The 25,351-nt window shown below is 43.1% G+C and overlaps 1 protein-coding gene and 2 long non-coding RNA genes across 10 annotated transcripts in view; 2 read left to right on the top strand and 1 right to left on the bottom strand.

Annotated features, from left to right (window-relative positions):
• ZNF507 (zinc finger protein 507) overlaps positions 1-19,503 on the bottom strand; it is a 30,294-nt gene extending 10,791 nt beyond the window's left edge. Inside the window, exons 1-3 of one of the 6 annotated variants that reach the window (XM_069966240.1) lie at positions 19,062-19,209; positions 18,297-18,372; positions 4,732-6,641 (exon numbers count right to left, since the gene is read on the bottom strand). In XM_069966240.1, coding sequence (XP_069822341.1) covers positions 4,732-6,641; positions 18,297-18,372; positions 19,062-19,124 — 2,049 coding nt within the window. In that variant the 5' untranslated portion in view covers positions 19,125-19,209. The other 5 variants (XM_069966241.1, XM_069966244.1, XM_069966245.1 and 2 more) reach the window with 5 other exon arrangements.
• Positions 8,445-10,603, top strand: LOC138789774 (uncharacterized). The gene is made up of 2 exons (XR_011362794.1): positions 8,445-8,554; positions 10,474-10,603. It is a non-coding gene; the product is annotated as an uncharacterized lncRNA (long non-coding RNA).
• The window catches only part of LOC138788406 (uncharacterized), a 56,355-nt gene continuing 50,022 nt past the window's right edge, over positions 19,019-25,351 (top strand). For 2 of the 3 annotated variants that reach the window (XR_011362593.1, XR_011362595.1), the window contains exons 1-3: positions 19,019-19,417; positions 20,370-20,547; positions 22,223-22,332. This is a non-coding gene — a long non-coding RNA (uncharacterized lncRNA). The remainder of the gene's footprint in view (positions 19,418-20,369; positions 20,548-22,222; positions 22,333-25,351) is intronic. The other variant, XR_011362594.1, reaches the window with a different exon arrangement.

Genomic DNA, 25,351 nt, shown 5'->3' with positions numbered 1-25,351 from the left:
GCTGCTTACAGCGGGGGAGCCGGCGGGAGTAGAAGGGGTTAAGCGCGGTATAATTACATACTCGCTGCGGTCGTTTAGACCGCAGCAAGTATGTAGTTTATGGGAACTGACAGGACCTGCCGGGCTCGCAGCGAGAATCTCGCTGCGAGCCCGCCCGTGTGAATATACCCTAAAAAAGGGTTGTCCACTTTGGACAATAGGCTGATCATAAAGTGTTCCCCTGGTGCTCAGTTGTAATCGGTTGGGAATTCTGCTAGTGTTTTCATGTGGCACCACTACAAGAAAACATAGGGGGTCCTCTGGCCTGGAATGGTGTACAGGGGTGGGTCTTATACAGGTTTTTAAATGAACATGGCATTGCTGAAAATATTGCAGTTACTGTCAATATAGTGAGGACAGTTCAGCATGCTGTATAATAAAGCTTCAACTCCTCACACACAGTATAAACAGTATGAGGTCAGCCTCTGAGCAGGTAGTAATCAACAGAACAATGATGGTGAATGGGTGTGCATGAGACCAGATGTGGTGGAGGAGCAGGCTGGGGTAAGTATACCTGTTTGTGATGTTCCCTGTAGACCAGGACACATAATAAATTATATCAGGAAAACCCCTTTAAGTACTACACATCAATGAGTAGAACAGGTCCTCCCAAGCAATAGACACTTATTGAAATTACTCTTCACAAGATTAGATTCCTGATGAGAGGACCCTCCCCCATATTAACATTGAATTGCACATTAGGTTACATTTAAAAAGGGTTGTCTAGTTAACATCCTCATACACTCTTGTCATCTTTTCAACGCTGCCTGAACCACAAGTCATTGTGTGGCCTCTAGATCAGTGCTTTTCAATTCCAGTCCTCAGGCCTCACCAACAGGTCATGTTTTCAGGATTTCCCTAGTATGTCACAGGTGATATAATTATAGTCAGTGCACCAGGTATTATCACAGGTGTCCTTTGTATGGGATATCCTCAAAACATGACCTGTTGGTGAGGCCTGAGGACTGGAATTGCGAAGCACTGCTCTAGATGCACCCCTTGTCCTGGGGTCTGTGATCTATCAATTTAGGTTGGTGGAGCAGGAAGAAGCAGCCAGGCATCACAGGGTGACACTTTGTTCAGACAACATGAAAGTGATCACAGGTTCCCTTTCACAAAACTGTGAAAGCGTACAGAGTACTTTATATATGTGCTTTGCTCTAAAGCTTATCCACAAATAAGTCGTATGAAACAAAAGATTTTGCCCACTTCAGATGGTCTTTTTTTTTTTTTTTAAATTTTTTACAGTACAAAATTGTTTCCATATCTCATTTAGTCTTAAAACAAAACACAATTATCACAAATACAAACCATTCCCCAAAACACCCAACTCCCACCCTGTTCCTAGCCCGCCCCCACCCACGCCCTCTGGCCGACAAGGAAAGAAAGAAAAAAATAAAATAAAAATGAATTACTTCAAGCCCTCAAGCGAAAAGTTCCATATTCTGAGATGCCTCCCCCAAGCCCTCACAGACTTTCTAGCCAGGATTTTCTCTTAATTCTCCACCCTCGAAACCAGAGTACGCCATTCCTGCAAAGCAGGCGGGTGCACGTCCATCCATTTATGAACAATCAAGATTTTTCCACAGTTCAAAACTCTATTGATGAAGGAGTTTACTTCCCCATCTTCGGACAAGCCACCATTTCCACTTCCATGATACCCGGAGATGTACCAGTTTTGATTAGGCGACACACAGCCTGCCACACCCTGTCCCACAGATTCCTTATTTTTGGGCAAGACCATACAAGGTGCAGCATGTCAACATTTCTTTCCAGACATTTTTTACAGGAAACCTCTCCTCCCCCACTGTACCTCACCAAATCTTTGGGAGATCTATATAACCAAAATAGTTGGTCTCAACGACCCCATTTTTACATTTCTAACTATGTTACTCCCTACTGGGTGTTGGATTTCCCCAAAACCGGACTCCCATCGCTGCTTAACTGTACTCAGGCGAGGGACCTTTTTTTTTTTTTTGACCATTAGTTTGTATATTCTAGATAGACATTTCCCCCCCCTTCTGTGTTATTACTTATGACATCTAAAACCCTAAGTGCATCTTTATCCTGCGTTGAGTAAAAAGCGTGATGTAACAATTTATACCATAATGTGTGTTTAATGGATAAAATGTATTGTATACAAACTGTGTGAAAATAAATAAATTCTCCATCTTCCCATAGTTGTGAAATATACCTTAACCCTTTTTACAATAAAATATTGCAACTTCATCTCGCATAAATTCTGTCAAGTTACTATTATTCCATAATACCGTGCTACTCGTGCTCCCCTTAAAGAGGACCAATCACCTAAAAATCACTGTCCCTATTATCAAAGGAAATCTCTCCCTAAGTCTATCTATGAAGATACAGACTGCCTGTGCAGTCTGTATCTTATCCCTTTACCCAATTCTCTTGATAGCTGAACGAAGGCCGGGCGCCGCCATCTTGATGACGTCACTTTGCGTTTCACCGCTGGAACGCAAGTGACGTATTCAAGATGGCGTCGCCCGGCCTTCCAGCACCGAACAAGAGCATCAGGTAAAGTATAAGCTACGGACTGTAAAGGCAGTCTATTTATGAAGATACAGACTGCCTTTGCAGTCTGTATCTTATACTTTACCTGTTCCTCTTGTTTGCTGCAGCAAGGCCGGCACCGCCATCTTGATTACGTCGCTTGCGTTCCACCGCTGGAACGCAAGTGACGTATTCAAGATGGCGGCACCCGGCATCAGATTGCAACGGACAAGAGGATCAGGTAAAGTATAAGATACAGACTGCAAAGGCAGTCTGTATCTTCATAAATAGACAAAATGAAGATACAGACTGCTGTTGCAGTCTGTATCTTATACTATACCTGTTCCTCTTGTTCGGCCCGGCCGCCGCCATCTTGATTACGTTACTTGCGTTCCACCGCTGGAACGCAAATGACGTAATCAAGATGGCGGCGGCCGGCCTTGCTGCCGCTGTGGATGACGGAAGCTTCCTGTCTCGAGCCGGCTCTTTTGAAAAGAGCCGGCGCGAGAGAGTGAATTGAAAAGTTAATAAAACAAAAACGCGGCCGAAAAAATAAATAAAAGTATTAACAAATGTAATTAAATAAATAATTACATTGAATTAGAAAATAAAAAAAATTTAAAATTTCTTCCTCTTCCGTGGTTGGTTCTCTTTAATACCAAATTTTTAAAAAAATTTCCCTCCACACCTTAACATAGAGTGGGGGATAAGTACACCAATTTTCTTTATTCTGTGTAAGTTGCTCTGATTCCAAAACTTCAAAAAGATCCTTAAAATAAATACCCACCCGTTCCATGAAAAAAACAAGGATAGGGGAGGACCTCCACCTTACCAGACTCTGAGCCCTACCAGGTCATTGTTTGAAAATTTTATTCACGATGGCTGACTGAAGACTAAGAAATGTATTACACGGTCCTATGATGTAAGTGAGCACCGATCTAGATTGGTGCTTGCATAGTGAGCCCATATAGGGCTCGATAATTGTGCAGCAAGGGCTACACAGACATTGTTAGTGATGTCCCTGCAGCCCTTGTAAAATAAACTTCTACATACCTCTCTAAGCTCCCTGGTGTCCCGCTAGCTTTGGGCCACTTCAGTGTTTGAAGTGACAGGCCACTCAGCCAACCACCAGGCCAGTGGCGTGGCCAGTGATTGGCTGAGTGGTCCATCACTTCAGAGACTGCAGGGAGTGGGCCAAAGCTAGCAGGATACCAGGGAGCGCAGAGCGGTAAGTTTATAGTAATTATTAAGTTACGTGCATCTGGTCATTATTACATGTTGTCATCGGCTGATTGTTGTCTTTATTACACGGAGCGACAATCTGCTGAATAAGCCTGGTTGCTGGTAGGATCATTCATACAAACAATCCCACAAACTATTGGTCCACCACATTCTGGCTGATTAAAGTCCTGTTTATAGGCAACTTTAGTCACAAATCTATGGTTAGCTGTAAGGCACCTGGCTACACTAGGAACTCCCCCCCCCCCCCCCCCACTGCTCTAGAGAGACTAGGGACATTAAAGAGACTAGGCCCACCTTCTCAGGAATTTGGAGAAAACAAACAAATGTTTTCAATAAGGATTTGAGTGCAACTACCACTGACTGAGGTTCCTGCTTCTTCTCTGTATAGGAAAACGGCAAACAGGGTGCAGCGAGTGGCAGTCCATGCATATCAGAGACTACAGAGCATGAGCCGCAGCTAACAAATCTAGAGAAACTGCCACGAAAAACCGCTCCTGAATCACGGTCTGAGAGTTTGTGTCCCCCTAAGGGTGCCTTCACACAGGCAGACTCGCAGCGGAAATCTCGCTGCGAGTTTTGCAGCGAGAACCGCTACGAGGTAAGGTGTGAAAGACCGCTGCGAGTATGTAATTTACCCGCCCCCTTTACCGTCTCGCGCTGTCTGTATACATTACCTGTCTCCTTGCTGCTCTGCCATCCGGCCAAACAGTGTGTTGCTCAGCCGCAGCCACTGATAGGCTGGGCGGGGGAGCAGGAAGCCGGGACCCCGTGCAGCAAAGAGACAGGTAATGTAAACAGACAGCAGGAGACTATTAAGGGGGCGGCTGAATTACATACTCGCATCGCTCTTTCAGACCTGTGTAAAAGGCCCTTCAAGCTAATAAAAAAAAAAAAAATAATCTTTAACCCAAGGAATGTCATGCAAATTATTCATACCTTGTAGTAGAAGGACTCGTTGCAGTGCTTGCACTCATACTTCATGGTTTTGCAGTGGTTGATCATATGATTTTCCAGATCACTGCTGTTTTCTGCTATGTGCTCACAGATTGGGCACTGGTAAGGCTGCCTCTGGCGATGGACACGCAAGTGCTGCTTTATGTAACCTTTGTTATCACTGGTATAATGGCACAGGCGACATCGGTAGGGACGTTCCGCATTAGGTAAATATTCCACAAGATTACTGCCAGAGCTGAGGTCATTGATGCACTCACTCTGGGCATTGTCCTGTAACTCCTTTAGGATGTCATCGTCTGAAGCATTCTGATCTGTCCTCTCTCTCAGTTTCTCTATAACTTTAAGTAAAGACATGCTAATACCCATTTTCATTGGAGCTTCTGTAAGTTCATCTTTCTCTTTCACTTCCTTTTGGTTTTCAATGTTATGTTCTTCAGGTACTTTTGGGGAAACCTTCGGGCAAGTTACAAGAGTAACATCACCATCCCCTTGACCAGTGTCTGGATCAATGGAACTGGGATCACGGATAAGCCGAAGACTGGTTTTAGGACATTCAACCAGTCGGATAGGCATGGTTACCAAAGCTTCTGCTGCCAAAGAATGAAGCCGTAAACACTCAGAGTTTGTCCTCCTTCGCACAGGAGGAGAATTCTCATCAGATCCCTCAAATCCTATGATAATCTCTTCACTCTCCACAGCATTTTTATCAGCATGATAAACTTCAACAGAACTGGCTATCTGGGAGTCTTGAGGAACCATCTTCTTCTTAGCATCCACCTCAGTGCCAATCAAGAAGGGTTTCTGTGGACCAGCTTCCTCAGCACTGGGCAGACGCTCTACAATTACATTCACGTGGCCTTTTGTATTTTGGCTACAGTTTATAATTTTCTGTGCGGAGGACAGAAGACTCTCCCTAATGAAGTTATCTCGATCATTCTCAGTTAAGGCCTCATCAACGACTACCACTTCTGTCATAGGTGCTGGGGCACTAGATTGGTTTAAAACGTCAGTCCTTTTGATCTGTACATCCACTGGCAATAAGCTATGCTCCTGAACAGTGTCACACCCAGATACTTGCACGTGTTGCTTGATGTAAATATTTTCTGAAAGCACCGACTCACTACCCTGTGGTGTATGGGCAACTGTGGAATCAGGTAATCCAGCAGACTCATTCTCTTCCTCAAATATAGGGTACGAAAAGTCAACCTCTCCTGCATGTTTCCAAGCGTGGGTTTTTAACATTCGTTGTTGGCCGCAGGTATATCTGCAGATGAGGCACCGGTACAGACCATAAGCTTCATAGGCGTACCACTTTTTTCTGGCCGGTTCAGTGGTGTTTGAACACGGGGTTACTTGCTTGTCCTCTTTAGTCTGTGAAGGAGCAGTGACTTCGTTTTCACAGTGTGTTTTAATGTGAGCTTCGAGTTCACTATGGCTTTTAAAAGTCAAGTGGCACTCTGAGCACATAAGGATGATTTCATTATGTTGTCCATGATTTTTTACATGGGTTGTGAGGACCTCAAAGGATGGAGAGATAAATTTGCAAAGACTACACTGGTAGAACATTACTTTTTTGTTGTTTGGTGCAGGACTACTGACTGCCTGATCAACGGGACTCTGTTCCTTGATCCTCTTGGGGCAGACATCAGGTTCTTTAGATGGTGGAACATTAACAACATCATCTGGAAAAGTACGTTTCTTCACTTCGGTACTTCTGCTCGCTTCTTGGCTTTTCACCATTGCAGTGAGTTTCTGTATTACATTAATCAAGGGCTCATTGTTTTTCTGTTTGACCTCGGCTGTGTGCATCAGGGTGATCCTGGCATCAGGAACCAGCTGAGTTTTGCCTTCTTCGATCTTTGCGCCACCACTTTCCTTACCTTCCATCATGCCTGCAAGAAGAAAATTTAGAGTTATATGTCTTTTTCTAAACAACTGCACCCTGCCCTACTCATTATGATCAGCAATGGCTGGCAGAATATGCAGCGATCAGCTGAGCGCTGCAGCCACTTCAATGTTTACCAGGCACAGCAAAGCCAGTTTTGTAGTGGCTGTCCCTGGTACTGCAGCTCTCTCATTTAAAAAGTGTGGCGCTGTGCTTCATGAACAATGAATGGGCTGCAGAGCTCACAGCCACTTCAACGGTTGTGCTGTTAGTCAGACTGCCACCAATTTATTATTGATAGTTTATTCTGCAGTTAGTCCATCAATAATAAAAGCCCTGGAAAAGCCAGTTAAGTCCATTTTCCAAACAGATGTTTTCGCTGGTCAGATTTAAACCTAAGCTACAGGGCGACTGTCTTCCTACAGCTCTGCAAGTCAAACTTTTTAAAAACATCAATGTATTTTCCTTTATGGTTTAAAAATGTACCACCTTATAGAGGCCAGTAGTATATCATGCATTAATATGTTTGCTACTCATCGAACTAGGGGAAGAAAATGTAATATTGTAGGCTACAGGTCACAGATAATCTGCCTGCAAAATCTTTTAAGCATGTGGTAAAGGAATTTGGCCGCAGACCAACACCTCACAATGAAAGACTATGTAAATTCTCAAGTGGTGACAACTCTTAACATCTAAGGGACAAGACAGCAAGCACACTTAAGTCTAGAGCACTTCTTGACAAGGCATTGAGGAAGAGTCGCAAGTAAAAATGGTGTTCACCAATTTATCCAGTAGTCCCATATAACAAAAGAATGACAGACAAAGTAGTTCAGGCACTATATAAAGGGTACATTGGTTATACATGTTCGGAGCATTCACTGACATACTGTTTAGCCATACAGGAGCACACGTTTCCCATGTTAGGAAATAGCTCCATAGACTGCTATTCCATACACACACCGGCCCTGCAGAGGTTAAAAGGCTGCACTGAAAGGTTTATTTGGCTTAAACACAACTTTTCATATGTTTCTGCCCATGGTGAGACTAACAATTCATGTCATACTTATATTTTTAGTCTCCCTCCCCCATTTCTGAGCCGCTGCTTCCTGCTGAAAACACAAAAATCTGTGTGTGAGCCTCTTTCTCTGTCTCCCTCTCCTTCCTTCTGAGACAGCTGATGTAAACAAGTCCCTGACTGGCTTTATCTGCAACATTGTAGCTTCTTTGTAATGCTGGGAGGGTTAATCACAGCGAGTCCATTAGCAACTTGACCACAGATTAACCCTTCCAGCATTTCAAAGAAAATACAATGTTGCAGATAAAGCCTGCCAGATACACTCTGATTCAATACAGCGATGGCCCAGCACAGCGACTCTCTGATTTGGCTCCTAGAGATCCTTAATGTGAACAGGGGCTGTTTCAACAAGACATATTAGAGAATCAAAATTAAAGGGGTACTCTAGCAAAAAGCTTTTCCCCAGTAATTGAAAAACATTACAAAAATTGTATAACTTCGTAATATGCTTCAATCACCGAGCTGTCCCCCTTCCCTATCTTCCCCCCCCCCCCCCTCAATCCCCTACCAGGAAGTAAAGTAAACTCATTCTTACCTAATGACTTGACCCCAGGCTGCTCTGTGGCAGCCATTTGGTGACAATGACATCACTAAGAGGGAGGTGGGTATAAGCCCTGTTAAGCCAGCCTCCCTTCGTCAGATGACACAGGTGGCTCAGCTCTGATTGGCTGAACAAGCTGAAAGCCATCTAACAGTTTTACAGAGTCAGTTAGACATCACAGGAGACAAATTGCATCATGGGAAAGCCCAAACCAGGAAGTAAAGAAAAAATGAAGCCACCAACTGGAGCTTCAGGGATCTGAAAACAGCGGGAAATTCAAACAGTTACAGACTCAGGAGAGATGGTAAATGTAAAAACTATGTTTATGATTGATAGATTTTTTTTTTTTAATCAGCGCCGGAGTACCCCTTTAAGGCTATGTCCACATGATAAAAGTATACTTATAGAAACCAGCAAAGCTGACTGGTCACAAACCTAGCTCTCCAACACATGTATATGCATAGAATATGGCACTTATGCTGTGTTCAGATCAGTTAACATGCAATTCCAATAATGCAGTTTTGTATAGAAATTATAGAAACTGAGAAAAATGCACATAAAATATGCGTCACTACCATCACAAAGTATATTTTGTGTATGGTACAGGTGAGATGACCAATACAACACAATATGAGGTATGAATAAGAGCCCACAAGAAAAAGACAGTGACTCTGGATGTGTAAGACACAAGACCTGTACAAACCAAGTATAGCAAAAGTGCTCTTAAAAGGGAAGTGTAAACTTTCAGCAGAAAGAGACTAAATGAGATCACTTCCCTTTTTCCTAGCTATAAGAACACCACATCAGTAACCACGACCAATACTGTGGTATGTGAGGGTGGCCTGGGTCAAGTTTATACTGCTTATCACCTACTCTGGAATGCTGATTCCTTACAAGGCTAACCAGCCACAATCTGTGGTGACAAACACTGCAGCCATTGTAACATGTTCTACAAGGATAACACTATCCATTGCAGCAACTGTGTCAGTGAAGCGAAAACCTTTGTATGTCAAGACAAAAAAAATACATAAATTACAAACAAATTCTCTCCATTTTATAAAACTGACACTCTCACTAAGGGTGCCTTTACATGTACCAGATTTCACGCTACAAATTCCACTGCGATCCCTGGTACTGTCATTTTTTTTCAGTCTGCTGCAAGTAGGTAAAGCCCCTTCCCATTGGTTTCAGAAAGCTATAGAGATTTGAAATTTACTTCTACTTAAAAATCTCAAACCTTCTTTTACTTATAAGCTGCTGTATGTCCTGCAGCAAATCCCCATAGAAATCCTCTCCTGCTCTGGACAGTTTATGTCTCGGACAGAGTTGGCAGCAGAAAGCACTGTGTCAGACTGGAAAGAATACGCCACTACCAGCAGGACATACAGCAGCTGATAGGTATGGGAAGACTTTTAAATAGATTTTTAAATAGAAGTAAATTACAAATGTATATTACTTTCTGAAACCAGGTGATTTGAAAGAAAAAAAATATACTGGCTACCTGGCCGCACTCCTGAATTCCTAGCATCTTGCTAGAGAAATATAATGGGAGCCTATGGAACTTCAGGCCGGAAGTTCCACAGGCTCCATTATAATTCAGTTATACTGCAGTTAATGCAGGGCGCACAATCAGCAGGGGCAGATTGTGCGCTGATGCTGAGTATTTCTGCCCCTCCATTCTAGCAATCGGCAGGGATCTCAGCACCTGGAACCTGACCAACACTCACTTCTGATAAGTCGCTATGACACGTCAGAAGTTTTTACAAATCATTATTGCACTTTTAACTGTTTTTCCGGTGGCGTGGATTTTTTCAAATCGCCTGCCGGTTCCAGCATTCGACGCCATTTTCATCCTATGTATTGGCTTGGCTCTATGCCCTAGAGGAGCCCCGGAGGCACAGGGCCAGCCTCCAATACAGAGAGCCAGGCCAATGCACAAGAAAAAAAAAACGCTGAGTACGGGAACCGTGTGGCAGCCAGCACTAACGGGACAGATTGGGAGACTGCAACTGAACTGTGCATGAGTGACTCAACCTAGTGGATTCCTGGTGGGCCTTAACCATGGGCATGGGCATGAGTCTATATCTCTCCAACAATACATTCAAGAAATGCTTGCCCATTTGAAATAGGTTTGATTTAATATATTGCATCAGCATAGACTAGTTTTTTTTATGACATAACCCCTTTAACTAACAGTTCTTTCCATGTTCTTACTCCCTCTAGTTGCGGAAATGATACTGGATCTAATGGACTCCCAACAAAGCACATCTAGGTGTGTGTACAAGCCTGTACAAACCTAGGGAATCACAAGACTTTAATGGTTAATAAACTGTGCCCTTGGCAATCCACACAACCTCTTGGCTAGAGTAAATATGCATGTTAACTAGTAGCTCAAAGGCAAGAAAATATCTACTTGATATCTGCTTGAATGAAAACCCATTACCTACTAAAGATTCCAGGAGCCGAATTCCAAGCCTTTAAGCCTCCAGGCCCAGCAACTGAACTCATAAGATGAAAAGAATCAGTAGCTAAGGCTGGAATCACACATGTAGACATTCATGCAGTTTTATTCAGCCAAAGCCAGCAGAGGGATATAAAAAAAAAAAAAAAAAGCAAAAATGCTTTTTTTTTTCTGTATTCTTACTGAGTTAGACTAAATAGCGGCTACCAAAATTCACAACTAAACTGCAGAAGCACTATAGACCTAACACCACATTCTTGGATTCCATTTTAAAGGGAACCTGTCACCCCCCGTGCCGGGGTGACAGGCTCCCGAACCCCCGCTACAGTCCCCTATACTCACCTGATCCCGCTTCTGGATCCGTCAGGTCACGAAGATCTCAGCCGCTGCAGCCCGGCCCGCACGCTGAGAGAAGCGTCCAACGATCATAGAGAATGACGGAGAGTCCAGCGCTCCGTCATTCTCTATGAGCGTTGGACTCATCTCTCAGCGCGCGCGCCGGGCTGCAGCGGCTGAGATCTCCGTGACCCGACCGATTCCAGAAGCGGGACCCGTCGGGATCAGGTGAGTACAGGGGGCTGTAGCGGGGGGTCGGGAGCCTGTCACCCCGACACAGGGGGTGATAGGTTCCCCTTAAGTGCCACTGTTGCCCCCTTTCTGTATGTGGACTTCTCTACACAGCTGTAAAGTCTAAATTCTGCAGTTTTCATACCTTACTTTATAAAAGATTTCTTAGCACTAGATCCAGTGTAAAATGCTTTTTATGGTTGGTGGATTGTGCCATCTGGGGGGGCTTCACGACCACTGTGCCACTTTACGCCACCCACATCAGTGTCGTGGGCTCTGCCCCTCTGTGACGTCATTGGCATATAGGCCCCACCCCCTCGGCAGCTATTGAAATGGGCCAGCCAAGAGATCTAGGCCCCACTTCCTCCAGGTGGGCCCATTCCAATGGTCGCTGAGTGGGCGGGCCTAAAAGCAGATCAGAGGGGCCTACAGCACAGATTTTGGTGGGGCAAAGCGGATGTGAAGCCCCACCCAGGTGGCATAATTAGCCAACCATAAAAAGCATTTTTCACCTGACCAACCACAGTAAGGTATGAAAACTGCAAAATTTGGTGTATGTGTAGATTCTTATATCTGTTTATTTATTTGCCTAGTGTGTGAGCAATCTAGTTGTTTGTTAGTGTGGTCTCATCTTTTTCTATGGGGTGTGCATTTTATGGTGTATATGTATGTGTGTGATCGCTGCCCAATATTGTGAAAAGCTTTTCCACTGTATAGTTCCTGTAGAAATGGCTTTGAGGGCATATTTTGTCTCAGACAAAAAGTAACCAATCACAGCTCAGCTTTCATTTCTCAGAATGGACTGTGATTGGTTGCTATATGTCAGACAAAATTGTTTCCCATCTTGTTTTGGGCCACAGGGTCTTGCAACCATAAGGCGAGCAGTGTACTCTGTATAAGTAAAGGCAGCTTCGCTGTAACCACTGTAAAAATGCCTGCCCAACATGAACATTTTCAGGCAGGAATATTTAGAAGTCTCTGTTCTGCTCTCAAGTAGTGGATGAGGAGTATGGGTAACACGCAGCCTGTGCCACGTGGCTAGCAACATTACAGAAACTGTCATATCTTGAAGGCTAAGCAGCTGCTGAAAACCTTCTACAGTTTGTTTCCACAGAAATCGCAGGAGCGAAAAAGCAAGAGGGAGTGGGAGGAAGGAAGGATGCTATTTTCAGCGCTAGAAAGCTCTCAAGCTAAGGGAGACTTATACTTAGATGGATGCAAATTCCATGCATTCTGCAACAGCCACAATATCAAATATCAAGTGTTAGCAAGATCTCAATACGTAGTTTGTTTTGTTTTATATCTCATGAGCCATTGAAATATGCTTATTGAAGATGACCTGTAGTCAACTCAAAATATTTCTATTAAGTCTTCCAGTACTTACAATTTGCTGTATGTCCTGCAGGAAGTGGTATATCATTTCCAGCCTGACACAGTGCTCTCTGCTGCCACCTCTGTCCGAGACAGGAAATGTCGAGAGCAAGAGAGGTTTTCTGTGGTTATTTGCATCTGCTCTGGACAGTCCCTATCATACACAGAGGGAGCAGCAGAGAGCAATGTGTCACAATGTATAGAATATACCATTTTCTGTACGGCATATGGCAGCTGATAAGTACTTGGAGACTGGAGATTTTCAAATAGAAGTAACTGACAAATCTGTATAACTTTCTGATACCGAAGAATTAAAAAAAAAAAAAAAGGCAATTTATGAAAAAAATAACCACTGATAAATCTGAGGATACATCTACAGATTTCACTCTGCATTATAATACATGAAATACCCCATTCGCCAACACTTTACTGTCCTATATAGCCGTGTTAGTGCAGTAGAGCAGAGAATGTAACTGTTCTGGAGCTCACGGTATCATAATGAATGATGATGCCAGGAGTTCTGAAGTCTGGTCCATAGATCATCATCCATAAATATGGCCCGTGCACAGAACGTGTTTATGTTGCCTTAGACTGTGTTAAGCTCACTTGCAACATGTCAGGCTATATTTTAGCATCCAATTTAGAGAGGACGCTAAAGTGTAGCCCATTGCATGGATTAAAATGTCATGTAAATGCAGCCATACCTGATAAAATATCCAGGCTCTAAGAAAGGATACCCTATCCTCTGACTAGCCAATCAATATGAGATTAAAGAGTCTGGCTCTTGGCATTGCCCACTTGATCAGCTGTCTAAAGGGGCACAAAAAGCAAGCAGTGCGCTACATCAGTGTTAACAGAACTGGTGGTGCAAAGTACTACAACGCTGTCTCTGGTTCACTTGGTTAAACAGCATAAGGATAGGGCTATGTGGTAGCATGTTTTGCTCAATAGTAAATACATCTAAGTGGAGCAACCAAAATATTGTTGCATTTTGTCCATGACTGTCATATGATGCAAATCGCAGAGGAGTTGCAAGCAGGTCACTGTTCGCATTGAACTCTGTGAATGTTATATGCAACTAATCAGTGTGCAACTTTTAGGCAATAATTAAACTGGTTTGGATTTTTTGCAACAGTTTTACCATAGTGAATTAGGCTGGGGGGTGGCAAAATTTTCAATAGATGTGAGGTCACAATGAAAATGTTTTATCTTGACCATCAGGAAGCTAAGTCCCACGCAGGGTCAAGTATGAGAGGGGCGAGTAAGGAGGTGTTCAGCTTGCTGCACTTCAGAAGCTCAGGAAGGCCTCTGATTCTTTGTCCCCAAAAGTAAAAGCATTTTCCTATATTCTGGAAGCACACTTGGAGGTACCATGTGCCTCCTTGTCCTATCCGCTATAAGTGTTAGCAGTTTGGAACATGAATGGTAGCCAACAGGTTGCCTTTAAAGGAATTATTCTAAAATATCACTTGGCAATCTTCAGTGGTGCCATAGCACACTCTTCACTTATCACCAATGCCATGGCTAGTTAGGAGGTTTTAAGCTTGGTATAGCCTCTAAGTAATTCTCTTGGACAAGTAAATATTGAACTAGTCACACAGAGAGGTAGTAATAGTATTCTGAAGTGTTTGCTCTCACAAAGCACCAGAGTCTGATAAGTAACATTTTCTTCAACCTCTCGGTGCCTCGAGAAGCCGCGTTTTTGTTCAAACAAGAATTCTTTGGCCAATGGCAAACACCCCACATGTTGTGTTTACATATTAAAGGGAATCTGACAGCACATATATAGATATAACTGTGCGGTCAGTTTCCCATTGCCTATCACAGGAGCACTGTATACTTCCTGTCCATACTGCTCTGTCATCTGGAATCTACACAAAAATATTTAACCCAGGCTGACATCACAGAGGTGTGTCTATGAAACGGTCTGCTCCTACCCCAGATGGCCTCAGCCCATCCTGCTCTCCAGACGATGCAGTATTCTCTGGCCGCCTCTTTCGGCTGTCCATCATTCCAGAGGAGGCAGTCAGCGTCATGAAGCTACAGCATCAAATGGAGAGCGGGGCAGATACAGACAGTGTCACAGACACACAACTGTGACACTGTCAGCCCAGGTTAAAGTTCGCTTAAAGATCGATTAAAGATGCCAGATTACAGAGCAGAGGAAAGTATATACTCCACCTGTGATCGGCAATAGGAAACTGGCGGCACATATATGAAAGAGTCAAGAAATGGCTACCATACATCTTCACCACTAATCATCTGGGATGAAAACAGCAAAAACTGACCAGGAAAATGTTACTTTCTAGAGACAAGAAATTGCCATAGAAAACCACCTAAATATTCTCATCAGACTGTTCTCACAATCCATTTAAATAATTTTTTTAAGCTAAAGTTTGGAACGGATCTAATTTTTTTTTCTGAAATGTGATAAAATTAAATAAATATTTTAAGACTGCAATTTGGCATTTGTTCAATGTATTTTGTATGAACGAAAAAAAATCAACACAGTGATCTAAATAGATTTATAGAAACAGATCACTTCTATTGAGCGTCAGTTCAATGTTTATAGTACTATTCCTAAATAGTAGCTCTCTACCAAGTCACTATGTCCTCTAGATATCCTTTCACCTGCACATAACCATAGCTGTATGAGCAGCACAGATACAGAGTGGGTGCTAGCCCTGAGGGTGGATCCCGGTGTGTATTCAGGATGTGGTCTGTGGGAGAATTTTGAAACTAAAAAATAAATAGTGTGAGACTGATGGCTGCCAAGAGTGACAGTATGGTGATGGGGGTTGTTTTACATAAATAAACCTTAAAGTATACCTGTTTCAAAAAACTTTTGACATGTCATAAAAAGATGTTAAAAGTTTTGATTGGTCTAGGTGAGTGTTCAGATCCATACCGATTGGGAGAATGAGCACTGCAGTGTGTCCTCACCCTGCTTTCTGTCAGAAAAAAAATAAATCAGGCTCATAATGGAAGTCTCTGGAGCCTGACTTTTTTTGAACACTCATGTCTTGTCAAAAGTTTTTTTTGAAACAGCAGGTACACCTTTTAAGCTATGTTCACACTACGTATCAGACTGGCCGTTCCGTGACCCCGGCCGGGTCACAGAACGGCCGGTCTGTGCCCGGATCATTGCGGCTGGTACTTAAGTACCGGCCGTATGATCCGTCCGGCCGAAGAGCTCTGATGCGGGCGCATCAGCACGTGCACGCATCAGAGCTTCCCATAGCACACAGTGAATCGAGCGGCCGGAGTCGCTTCCTTCACTGTGTGAACTGACAGGTCTTTCTGCGGGCGGAATTCAGTTATTTGCGTCCCCGTATGGGATCCCGGCCGGAGCGTATACGATGTGTATACGCTCCAGCCGGGATCCCATACCAGATAAGGTTATGTTGCGCTCCGCAAAAAGTACGGCCATTGTTGCAGATGGCAACAACGGCCGAACTTTTACGTAGTGTGAACATTGACTTAAAGTGGTTATCCAACTCTACAAAAACATGGCCACTTTTCCCCCTCTCTTGTCTCCAGTTCAGGTGTGGTTTGCAATTAAAGGACAACTCCTGTGGGTACCCCCCCCCCAAAAAAAAAAACAAAAAAAAAAACGACCAGGTATTTAACCACATTACAAAGTTATATAACTTTGTAATGTGTTTTAAATACGCAAAAAAAAGATTTCGTGGGAGTTATCCTTTAAGCTCCATTTACTTTAATGGAACTGAGTTTTAAACCCCACCCAATCTGGAGACAAGAGAGGGGGAAAAGTGGCCATGTTTTGTAGCGCTGGATAACTCTTTTGGGTTATACCAATTTTTTTTAGGACTTGGCTCTGGATGCTGTCCAAATAAAAGTAGCCATACTCACCTGCCCCAGGTCTCTAACAGTTACCATTATAACAGCTCCCGATGCCCACTGCATCATGCTGCTTCAGCCAGTGACTAGCTGAGTGTGCAGGGTCAGCACATCACAACCAGCTGAGAGCAGGGAGGACACTGGGAACACTCAGAATGGCAGCTGATCAGGGATGATCAAGTGAATATGTTGTATTATTTATAATACGCTAACTACAATTTGCAGCATATTCAATGCTGTATGTGTAAATGAACCCTTGAAGTGAATCTATTGTCTGCAATTTACCTTCCAAACTGCTGACACTGTTAAATAACTGTTAGGGCAACCAGACACATGGTACCGCTCATATCTATCTGTGCTTCCAGAAACTAGAAAGCGCTTTTATTCTCCAGTGCACAGTTTCAGAGAAGATTCCCCAAGTTTCTGAAGTGTTGCAAGCTGGAATGCTTCCTCACTTTCCCCTCTCACAACCGATCCTGTATGGGACTCAAGCTCCAGCTGGCTGTCACTCAAGCAGGGAGGGGGAGCGAGGATATATTACAGCACTTCAGATGGGCTTGGGAATGCCCCATTTGACACTTTGACTAAGGGTACAAACACACACAGCAGATACGCAGCAGATTTGATACTGTGTTCAGTTATTTAGATCTAATCTGCTGCGTATCTGCTGCGTATCGCAGCAGTAAATACGCAGCGTATAAGCCGTGTGTGTTTGTACCCTAAAAGCATTTTCTATGTTCTGGAAGAGAATATAAAGATAAATGTATGAGGTATATAAAAGTACCATGGGTCTCCTTACAGCCATCTTACAGAGTCTAGATGCAACCCCACAGTCTCAAAAAAATCTATCAGTGCGGCACAGTGGCCCCTGGTCGTGCAACCAGGAATTGTTGCTTTGCATTAGAAAACAGTTATGCCCCCCCATCATGGTTAAAACCAAAGGGTATACTTCTTGACAATTATGGTGGTCACACAGATCCCTGCAGGGCTAGGAGAAAACATCCATCTAATCCTTAGCAGTAATTTTTCAAACCATCTACCGTTTATCAATGGCCTTAAAGAGATCCACAGGATAGGGGACAAGTAAGAGATTGTGGTGGTAATGGTCGTCGAGGAGGTAGGTTGTCTGACCTCTGTACCCCCCAGCTCCTTTGTTTTGAATAGGGCTGCAGGTACAGCACATTCATAGAGAACGATTAGACAGAAATCTGTGTGACCACCATGTTAGTTTAAAGTTGGAAAACCCATTTAAGGGGGTAGTACATAAGTAGAAATAAATGCATGCTGTCGTCTAAACAAAAGTAGCATACCTGTCCACAGATAGTGTCTAAAAATCACCTCCATTCATTTCAATAATGCCATGGAGCGGTCTCTAGAGAGAAATCAGCCATCTTTTTCTAATACTGGACAATCTTTTAAAGGAACCTGTTGCACTGAAGATGTAGCTCAGTTGGCAGAGAGGAGACTGGACTATGGGAGGAACAGATTGATCTATTGTCTATAGGTAAAATTGCAGTATAACGTGCCCATTATTAATGTAATCCTCTACTTATCCTGAGTGGTCCCCTAGGAGGCGCTGCTTAGTTATCTGGGTATCGTGGTCCATATAGAGAGCCCTCAATCACTGAGCAGGACCTCCGATTAGCCAACTCAGCCCAGAATGAGCAGAAATTTACAAGAATAAATGTCAAGATGACATATTGTTCACAACAGATTTGTCAGGTGCATTCAGTTCTGAAATCCACAACCTATTGCTTTCAATGGGAATCTGTGTTTTAAACATTACCTCCAGTGATTATTGAAAAATGCCCATCATGCAGCACTGTGCAAGTGTGTATCATCTGACGGGGGGGATATGGCAGCTGACAAGGAAAAATAGAGCGTCATGGTGCGAATAACTTACAAAAAATGGTCTATGGGACCACTGAATATTGTTTTGGAGCACAAACTACAAGGCGACAGTGTAGAACTTACATACAACTCATTAGTGCACTGCACATGCTATATACAACAGGATAGAGATGTGTGGAACTACAAGCCCCAGCATGCCCTGATATCCTAAGAAGTCCTGCAGCAGCAGCTCCTCCTGACATTGGAGACTGATTCCCTTAGGATTCCCCCCTAGTCTGCCAGCAGCACAGCTCTCTGTATCCTGGCTACACAGGGGAGAAGGGGGGTATGTGGCTGCATGCCTGGTGACTTCTGTGGGGAGCAGACAAGCCGGGACTCGCAGTATCCCGGGTCACGTGAGCCCCTGAGAGCCCACACATAACCGTTAGGATCCACATACACTGCAGTGAGGATAGGAGCCTTTGTTTTGGTCAGACAACGTGACAGCCTGGAAAGGGGCAGGCCCCTCACAGACACACCGGAGAGGAGGCTCCAGACACGGCCTGTTACCAGCTCCATGCTCCCCTCTAGCCCCTCTCCCTGCCCAGGCTTCCCCGGAGAACACCCGCGCCCTCCCCCATCATTCCCCCGGCCGCTCGCCCACCTCAGAATAAGACGATAAAGCGCATTCCCACCAGAAGGAGAGCCCCAGCAAACTCACTCTCTTTCCTCTCAGGCGTTTCAAAATGGCGGCGTGCAGGAGGTGGATCACGTGACTCGACATGACAGGTCAGGTGGGCCTCGGCTTTGACGTCAGCCGGGGGCTCGGCGGAGCGAGGCCAGAGGCGGGAAGTGGTGGCGTTGCCGTATCAACTACCTGTGCGTAGCGGCCGGTGTGAGTGACACGTGACTCGTGCGGTGACCGAGGGAAGTGGCGGGAGGCTGGGAAACGGCGACGGCATCAAGTCAGTCGTCTCAGAGCACAGCAGCCATGACACTGCAACCTGTAGCTCCAGGGCTGCTTCCCAACCACAACTCCCAGCATTGTGTGACAGGGACAGGTTGTCTCCTAACAATGTGAGGTGGCGCCCTGCTCTGTACGGTTACCAGTCTGTGTGAGGAATAACCCCTAGTCAGTCCCTCCATCTGTGGGAGGAATAACCCCTAGTCAGTCCCTCCATCTGTGGGAGGAATAACCCCTATCTAGTCCCTCTGTTTGAGTGAGGAATATTTCCAATCTAGTCCATTTGAGTGAGGAATAACCCCTATCTAGTCCCTCTATTTGAGTGAGGAATATTTCCTATCTAGTCCATTTGAGTGAGGAATAATCCCTATCCTGTCCCTCCACCCCTGTAGGCAATAACCCCTATTCAGTCCCTCCATTTGTGTGAGGCATAATTCCTATCTAGTCCCTCCATTTGTGTGAGGCATAATTCCTATCTAGTCCCCCCATTTGGTCCCTCTGGTTCCTATCAAAGAAAAACCTGACAGAAACCTGAGATACAAAAAAATCTTTCCTAAATGTCAGTCAGAAACAAGCGTTCAGTTTTCATCAGTAGGTAAATGCTTCTTGTGTCAGGTTTTATTTTTTTGACCATCACCACGGCTACCGTAACACCCACACCATTAAAGGCAACCAGTCATCACTTTAATGCTGCCTGAACCACCAGTCATGGGGGAGGAGCATGGCAGCTTCTCCTCACCCCTCCATCCCTGATTTCTGTTCCAATACAGGGAGAGAGGTATTGGCCAGGTCCAGTGGACGGGGAGAATGCTGGGGACCGCCCCCATGACGCTTGTTTTAGGCAGCATGAAAGTGATGACAGTTTCTAGTTAATGGAGCTGAATAATAAACCAGGTGCAGTTTTCTCCACCCGTCAGCCCTCATTCCTAGAGAAAAGCAGTTTATCCTCCTCGTATAAGGAGAGGCAGCGTGGCGCCATCCTGTGCCGAGCCAAACGACAAACGAGCTTTTCATATTGCATAAAAAATAAAAATGAAAAAAAAAACTTACTTTTTCCCCCCACAGCCAAATACAATAAAGCACCAAATGCAGGCAATGTGAAGGAAATCTGAGCGACTCCCTGATTAAATTTTGATGGGGGCTGAAGACCTCCCCAAGCGGCTGATAACCTGACTGACATGCGGATAATTATTGGCGTTTAATTACGGATTTCCTGAGTGACACTTCAGTCAGGCGGACGGGGGTAATTATTCGCTCGTGAGTGACAATTTTTTAAAAATGTATGCTTGTCACTGACAATGATGGACATTTGCTAGGCGGAGGAATCCGGAGCTGCCATGGTTTGTTGGCCAATATGACTGACATTAAGGGTTTCGTAGAAAAGCTGAAACCATAATGAATCGGTTATAATATTTATGAGTGACAATCTAACAATGCATAGGGGTCTCAGTGTGGACATGAGTGATACTATTTAGATGTAAGTGAGATTCACATGCAATAAGGGCTGGTATAATAGGTCTGCATAGCTTGCACTTTATTCCCAGCTGTCATGCACAGCTAGCATTCTTCATTAAATGTCACGAGATGGCAGCTATGACAGCGGAAAAGTAAATGTGGCCTAAAGGTGCGCTTCAAGACAATATGCATAATATATTTCACCATACATCCCTATTTTAAAAAGAAAGTAATTGCGATGCATGGTAATTTTCATGTCCTGCCAACCATTCCTAGCTGCGAAGGGAATTTTTTAAGGGCCCCGCTTCGTAAAACGGCATTAGGAAAGTCAGCTTCTGACTAAAATCCTTAACTATTAAAATCCACGACTATCTGAAAGTTGTACAAATGCCGCTCTGTCTGCCTTTACTGCGTATCAGTGGAGAAACACGGTCGCTTGCCTTTGCACTAGCAAGGTGGAAGCGGGAAGTGAGAAGCGCTATTATAAAGGTCCTTACAGGGGAGCGACTTCCCAGAGACTTAAGTTGTTCCGAAGCTTGCAGACAAGACAACTGTTTTAGCCACATATACAAAAAGAAAAAAAAATGTGGCTAGTTTATTGCTGCGTTCCAGTTTGCACGAACACATAAGAGGTACATGATCGTATTTTACAAAGTAAAATGAATAAAAATAGTATGAAATAAGTTTGAAAGACCTTTTAGGTGATGTGCAGACATTCAATTCTCCGAATCGTAACTCTGACATGGCATCTAGGCCAGTTCACATTGTGGTCAGTATTTTGCATCAGTATATGTAAGCCAAAACCAGAAGTGGGTCCAAAACGGAACAGGTGCCAAGCTTTCCTTATAGTTCTGCTACTTCTGGTTTTGGCTCCCAAATGCTGATGTAAATTACTGCCCTTGGAAAGTGGCCTTTAACCAGTTTTTTCTTTGGTTTGGAAATGTATTGGAAGAAGTAAGTCGGAGCAGAGTAATAGTCCGTGTATCCAGTCAGCCCCACATGTCCTTTTTCCTAAAATTGTAAGTGACATTGGGAACAATTTTACATAAACAAAGTCATCTCACAAGCTGTTCTCTCATAGAACCCAGAAACTGTGAATTTATTCAGATCCCTTTTTTGGAAAATTATTCTTTTTTAATAGCCTTCTTTTTTAATAAGCTTTTTTTGGATTTTTTTGCAAATTTTTATTATTAAAACAAATAGATCAGAAAAAATAACGCAAAGCCTTCACAAAGCTAGCCTAAGCGTTGGTTTAAGGGCCATGTGGTATCATTTTTTTTTTATGTAATTTTTTTTATAAAGCTTTGTCAGCCCTTAAATATATTTAATTTATCTCTTATTGTAGTAAAAAGGTATGTTTGTTTAAGAGCTGATTTAGTCACTGAACTAAATGTGATGAAGTAACTGAGGGCATCTGAAACACTTCTGCTAAGCACTAAGTTAACTCTGCTCCATCTCTGTAGGGGATGAATTTGTAATACAGATACTTAGAAACAATCGCTTGTATAGGAGAATATGCAGCCTTACATAGGCCTCAACAAGAGCACATGAAGTACCAACCTATTATGGAACTGTAAGTATATTGAAGTTTCTCTGTACAGCCTCTGTGCACTAGGTCATAGTTGTACATTTTGTGATCTGGCCTGTACCTGTAATACAATGTTAAACATGTCTGGTCTGGACTTATTCCTGTAGGTTTGGTGCTGCAGAGTGTTGAGAACATTTTTTCTGCAAAGCATTAAATTACCAAACACAACCCACTGCAGGTCTCTATTTCCAGCTTAGAATATTATCCATGCAAGAATTCTGAGAAGAATGATGACTAGCCCCCAACCCACTAGTAGGAAATCTATGGCCCCAGGCCTTAATGGAGAACTTAAGTGCTGAACAACCATTTACAACATTCCAGAGTTGAAATAAATGTGTTTGCTATCTGTTGTTCTGTTAGTAATTAGGAAAAATCTATGACGACCACAATATTCCTTCATGACATATGTAATGACAAGGAGCTCTGTAATGTAAGCATCCAACCAACCAACCAAATAGCTCTGTATACCTGTTTCCTTACAGAGAACATTGCTAAAAATGAGTTAACTGCAGTCAGTTTTCTGGTTTAGAATAGAATTCTTATAAACTGCTCATACACTTTATAGTTTTTTCAGTATCAGGGTATTATATACAACAAGTGGAAACAAAGATCAGAAAATCCTATAGTCTTTATTTATATTGATGCATAAACAATTACAGTTCAGGAACATAAAAATACAGATAAACAAATATCTGCAAGCACAATATCTATATTGCATACATACACAGTTACTATTCAGGAACAGAAAAAAAAAACATAGAAATGTCACAAATCAGATAATATCTTCCTGAAGTGAAAAAGAAAACTACCAGGGACAGAAATAAACCAGCACTGACCTTGAGATGGCAGCAGAATTACAGTAAATCCTTTCCTGTGCTGCCCATAGCCGATTACAATGTGCTACAGATGAAAAAAATAATGATTGTTATAATTTCATTACCAGGACATTCAGTCAATAAAATGTATTCAGAATGACATTTGCACCGCATACAATTCTTATTAGTTATTAGGTACATTTAAAATTCACACTTTACCCCCTGTCTTTTGAACTGGGTTTTATTGCAAAGACAATGCAGTCCAGAACGACGCCCATAACATCCACTAATCCATTGCAACCCTTGATACGTGCTCTACACTATATTCATATAAATGATTATTAACGTAAACTAATAACATGCTCAATATGCTCACATTTGCTAAACCAGGCCAGTTTCACACAGATAGGAAGTCCTAAGTGCTCTGCAGGCAATATAGTATTCTTCATAAATAGTGAAATAAACCTACAGTAATCACTAGAGCTGAATTTGCTCTGCATTCTAAATGAAACAATATTTTTATTACCTCCATAGACATAAAATAAGCTTACGTTTAACGAAATCCGGTTAGATTTTTATTTGGATCTATGGGGTCGACATAAAAAAATTGCGGTGTTTTACATCCCATGCAGTGCTATATAGCCATAATACAAGTTTTATTATATTTTTATCAGCAGTTTGTTACAGCGCACAAATACAGTTAAACATTGCCAATAAAATGAATAGTGTTCAAAATGTTCTGTAATCCTGGCAGATATTCTCTATGGGTTTAGTCAAATATTCCCTGTTGGGCTTCAAATGTTTAAGGTTCTTTAATCCAAGGTTTATATCACAGTTTACATGTATATACTATATCCAAGGCAAGATATGGAAGAAATACTTGTAACAGGTATTGTATACTCACACACCAGGTGTATAAATATGTACCTGAATGTTTACATCATTTATATCCCAATATTTTGTTTTCTCTTTCTCCACCATGTACTCTGTCTAGTATTATATGGATATCTTTGGGGAAGAACTGTTCATGTTACTACTGCGTAAGGTCTGAGAAATTTTAAATATTTATATATGTAGTGCAAACATAAATATCATTGCCACCACCATCAGTATCTGTAAATACAACTGATGCCGTGTGTCATACATATGCAGCCACAAGCTGTCTTGTGTTCAAAAATGGAAGTATATGTACAGTACAGACAAGGTACAGAAGGAGAGGTCATAACCACTGTTCACTTATTTAAGGTTTAAAAAAAAAATCCTCCATGTAAATGCAGGGCTATCAACACTTTATTTTATTTTTATTTTTTATAGTTGGAGTAGGTAAGAATTATCATAATTTTCTTCTGTTTTCAGTTCTATTTTACTTATTGTTCTTGGTAGAAGTAAGGATTAACTTTTTTTGTCTTATGTAGAAAGACGAGAAGCAACAATGTCAATGTAATTTCTGTCTCTTTTAGGGATGGTAGCGTGTAGGTTAAGACTTTCAATTTACTTGTAAATGACTTATCATTTGAACAAAAAATTTTAAGTATCTGATGGACAATTCCCTTGGTAAGATCATTGTTTATAAAGTACTGTGCAGTCATTTTAGGCAGGTGTAGAGAAAATGCTGCAAAGTAAGCATGCTTTAAAACAGGGGTGGGGAACCTTTTCCATGTCGAGGGCCGGTCGGGCATTAATAAAATCATTCGAGGGCCGCATACCGTGCGCGGCAGTTAGTAGCGGGGGTTTGCAGCACCCAGGACAAGGCATAGTATTGTTCCCCTAGTGCCCCTGCTATTGTAGTTAACCCCCAGTGATGCCCCTTGTAGTCTAGTTAACCCCCAAGTCATGTCCCTGGTAGCCTAGTTAATCCCCATCAGTCATGTCCCTGGTAGCCTAGTTATTCCCCCCCCCATCAGTCATGTCTCTGGTAGCCTAGTTGTCTCCCCCATCAGTCATGTCCCTGGTGGCCTAGTTATCCCCCCATCAGTCATGTCCCTGGTAGCCTAGTTGTCCCCCCCATCAGTCATGTCCCTGGTAGCCTAGTTGTCCCCCCCCCATCATTCATGTCTCTGGTAGCCTAGTTGTCCCCCCCATCAGTCATGTCCCTGGTAGCCTAGTTGTCCCCCCCATCAGTCATGTCCCTGGTGGCCTAGTTGTCCCCCCCATCAGTCATGTCCCTGGTGGCCTAGTTGTCCCCCCCC

This window comes from Dendropsophus ebraccatus, chromosome 4 (genome assembly GCF_027789765.1).
Source record: "Dendropsophus ebraccatus isolate aDenEbr1 chromosome 4, aDenEbr1.pat, whole genome shotgun sequence".
NCBI lineage: Eukaryota > Metazoa > Chordata > Amphibia > Anura > Hylidae > Dendropsophus > Dendropsophus ebraccatus.
Note: the sequence above shows the minus strand (reverse complement) of the source record. Positions and strands in the feature narration are given on the sequence as shown.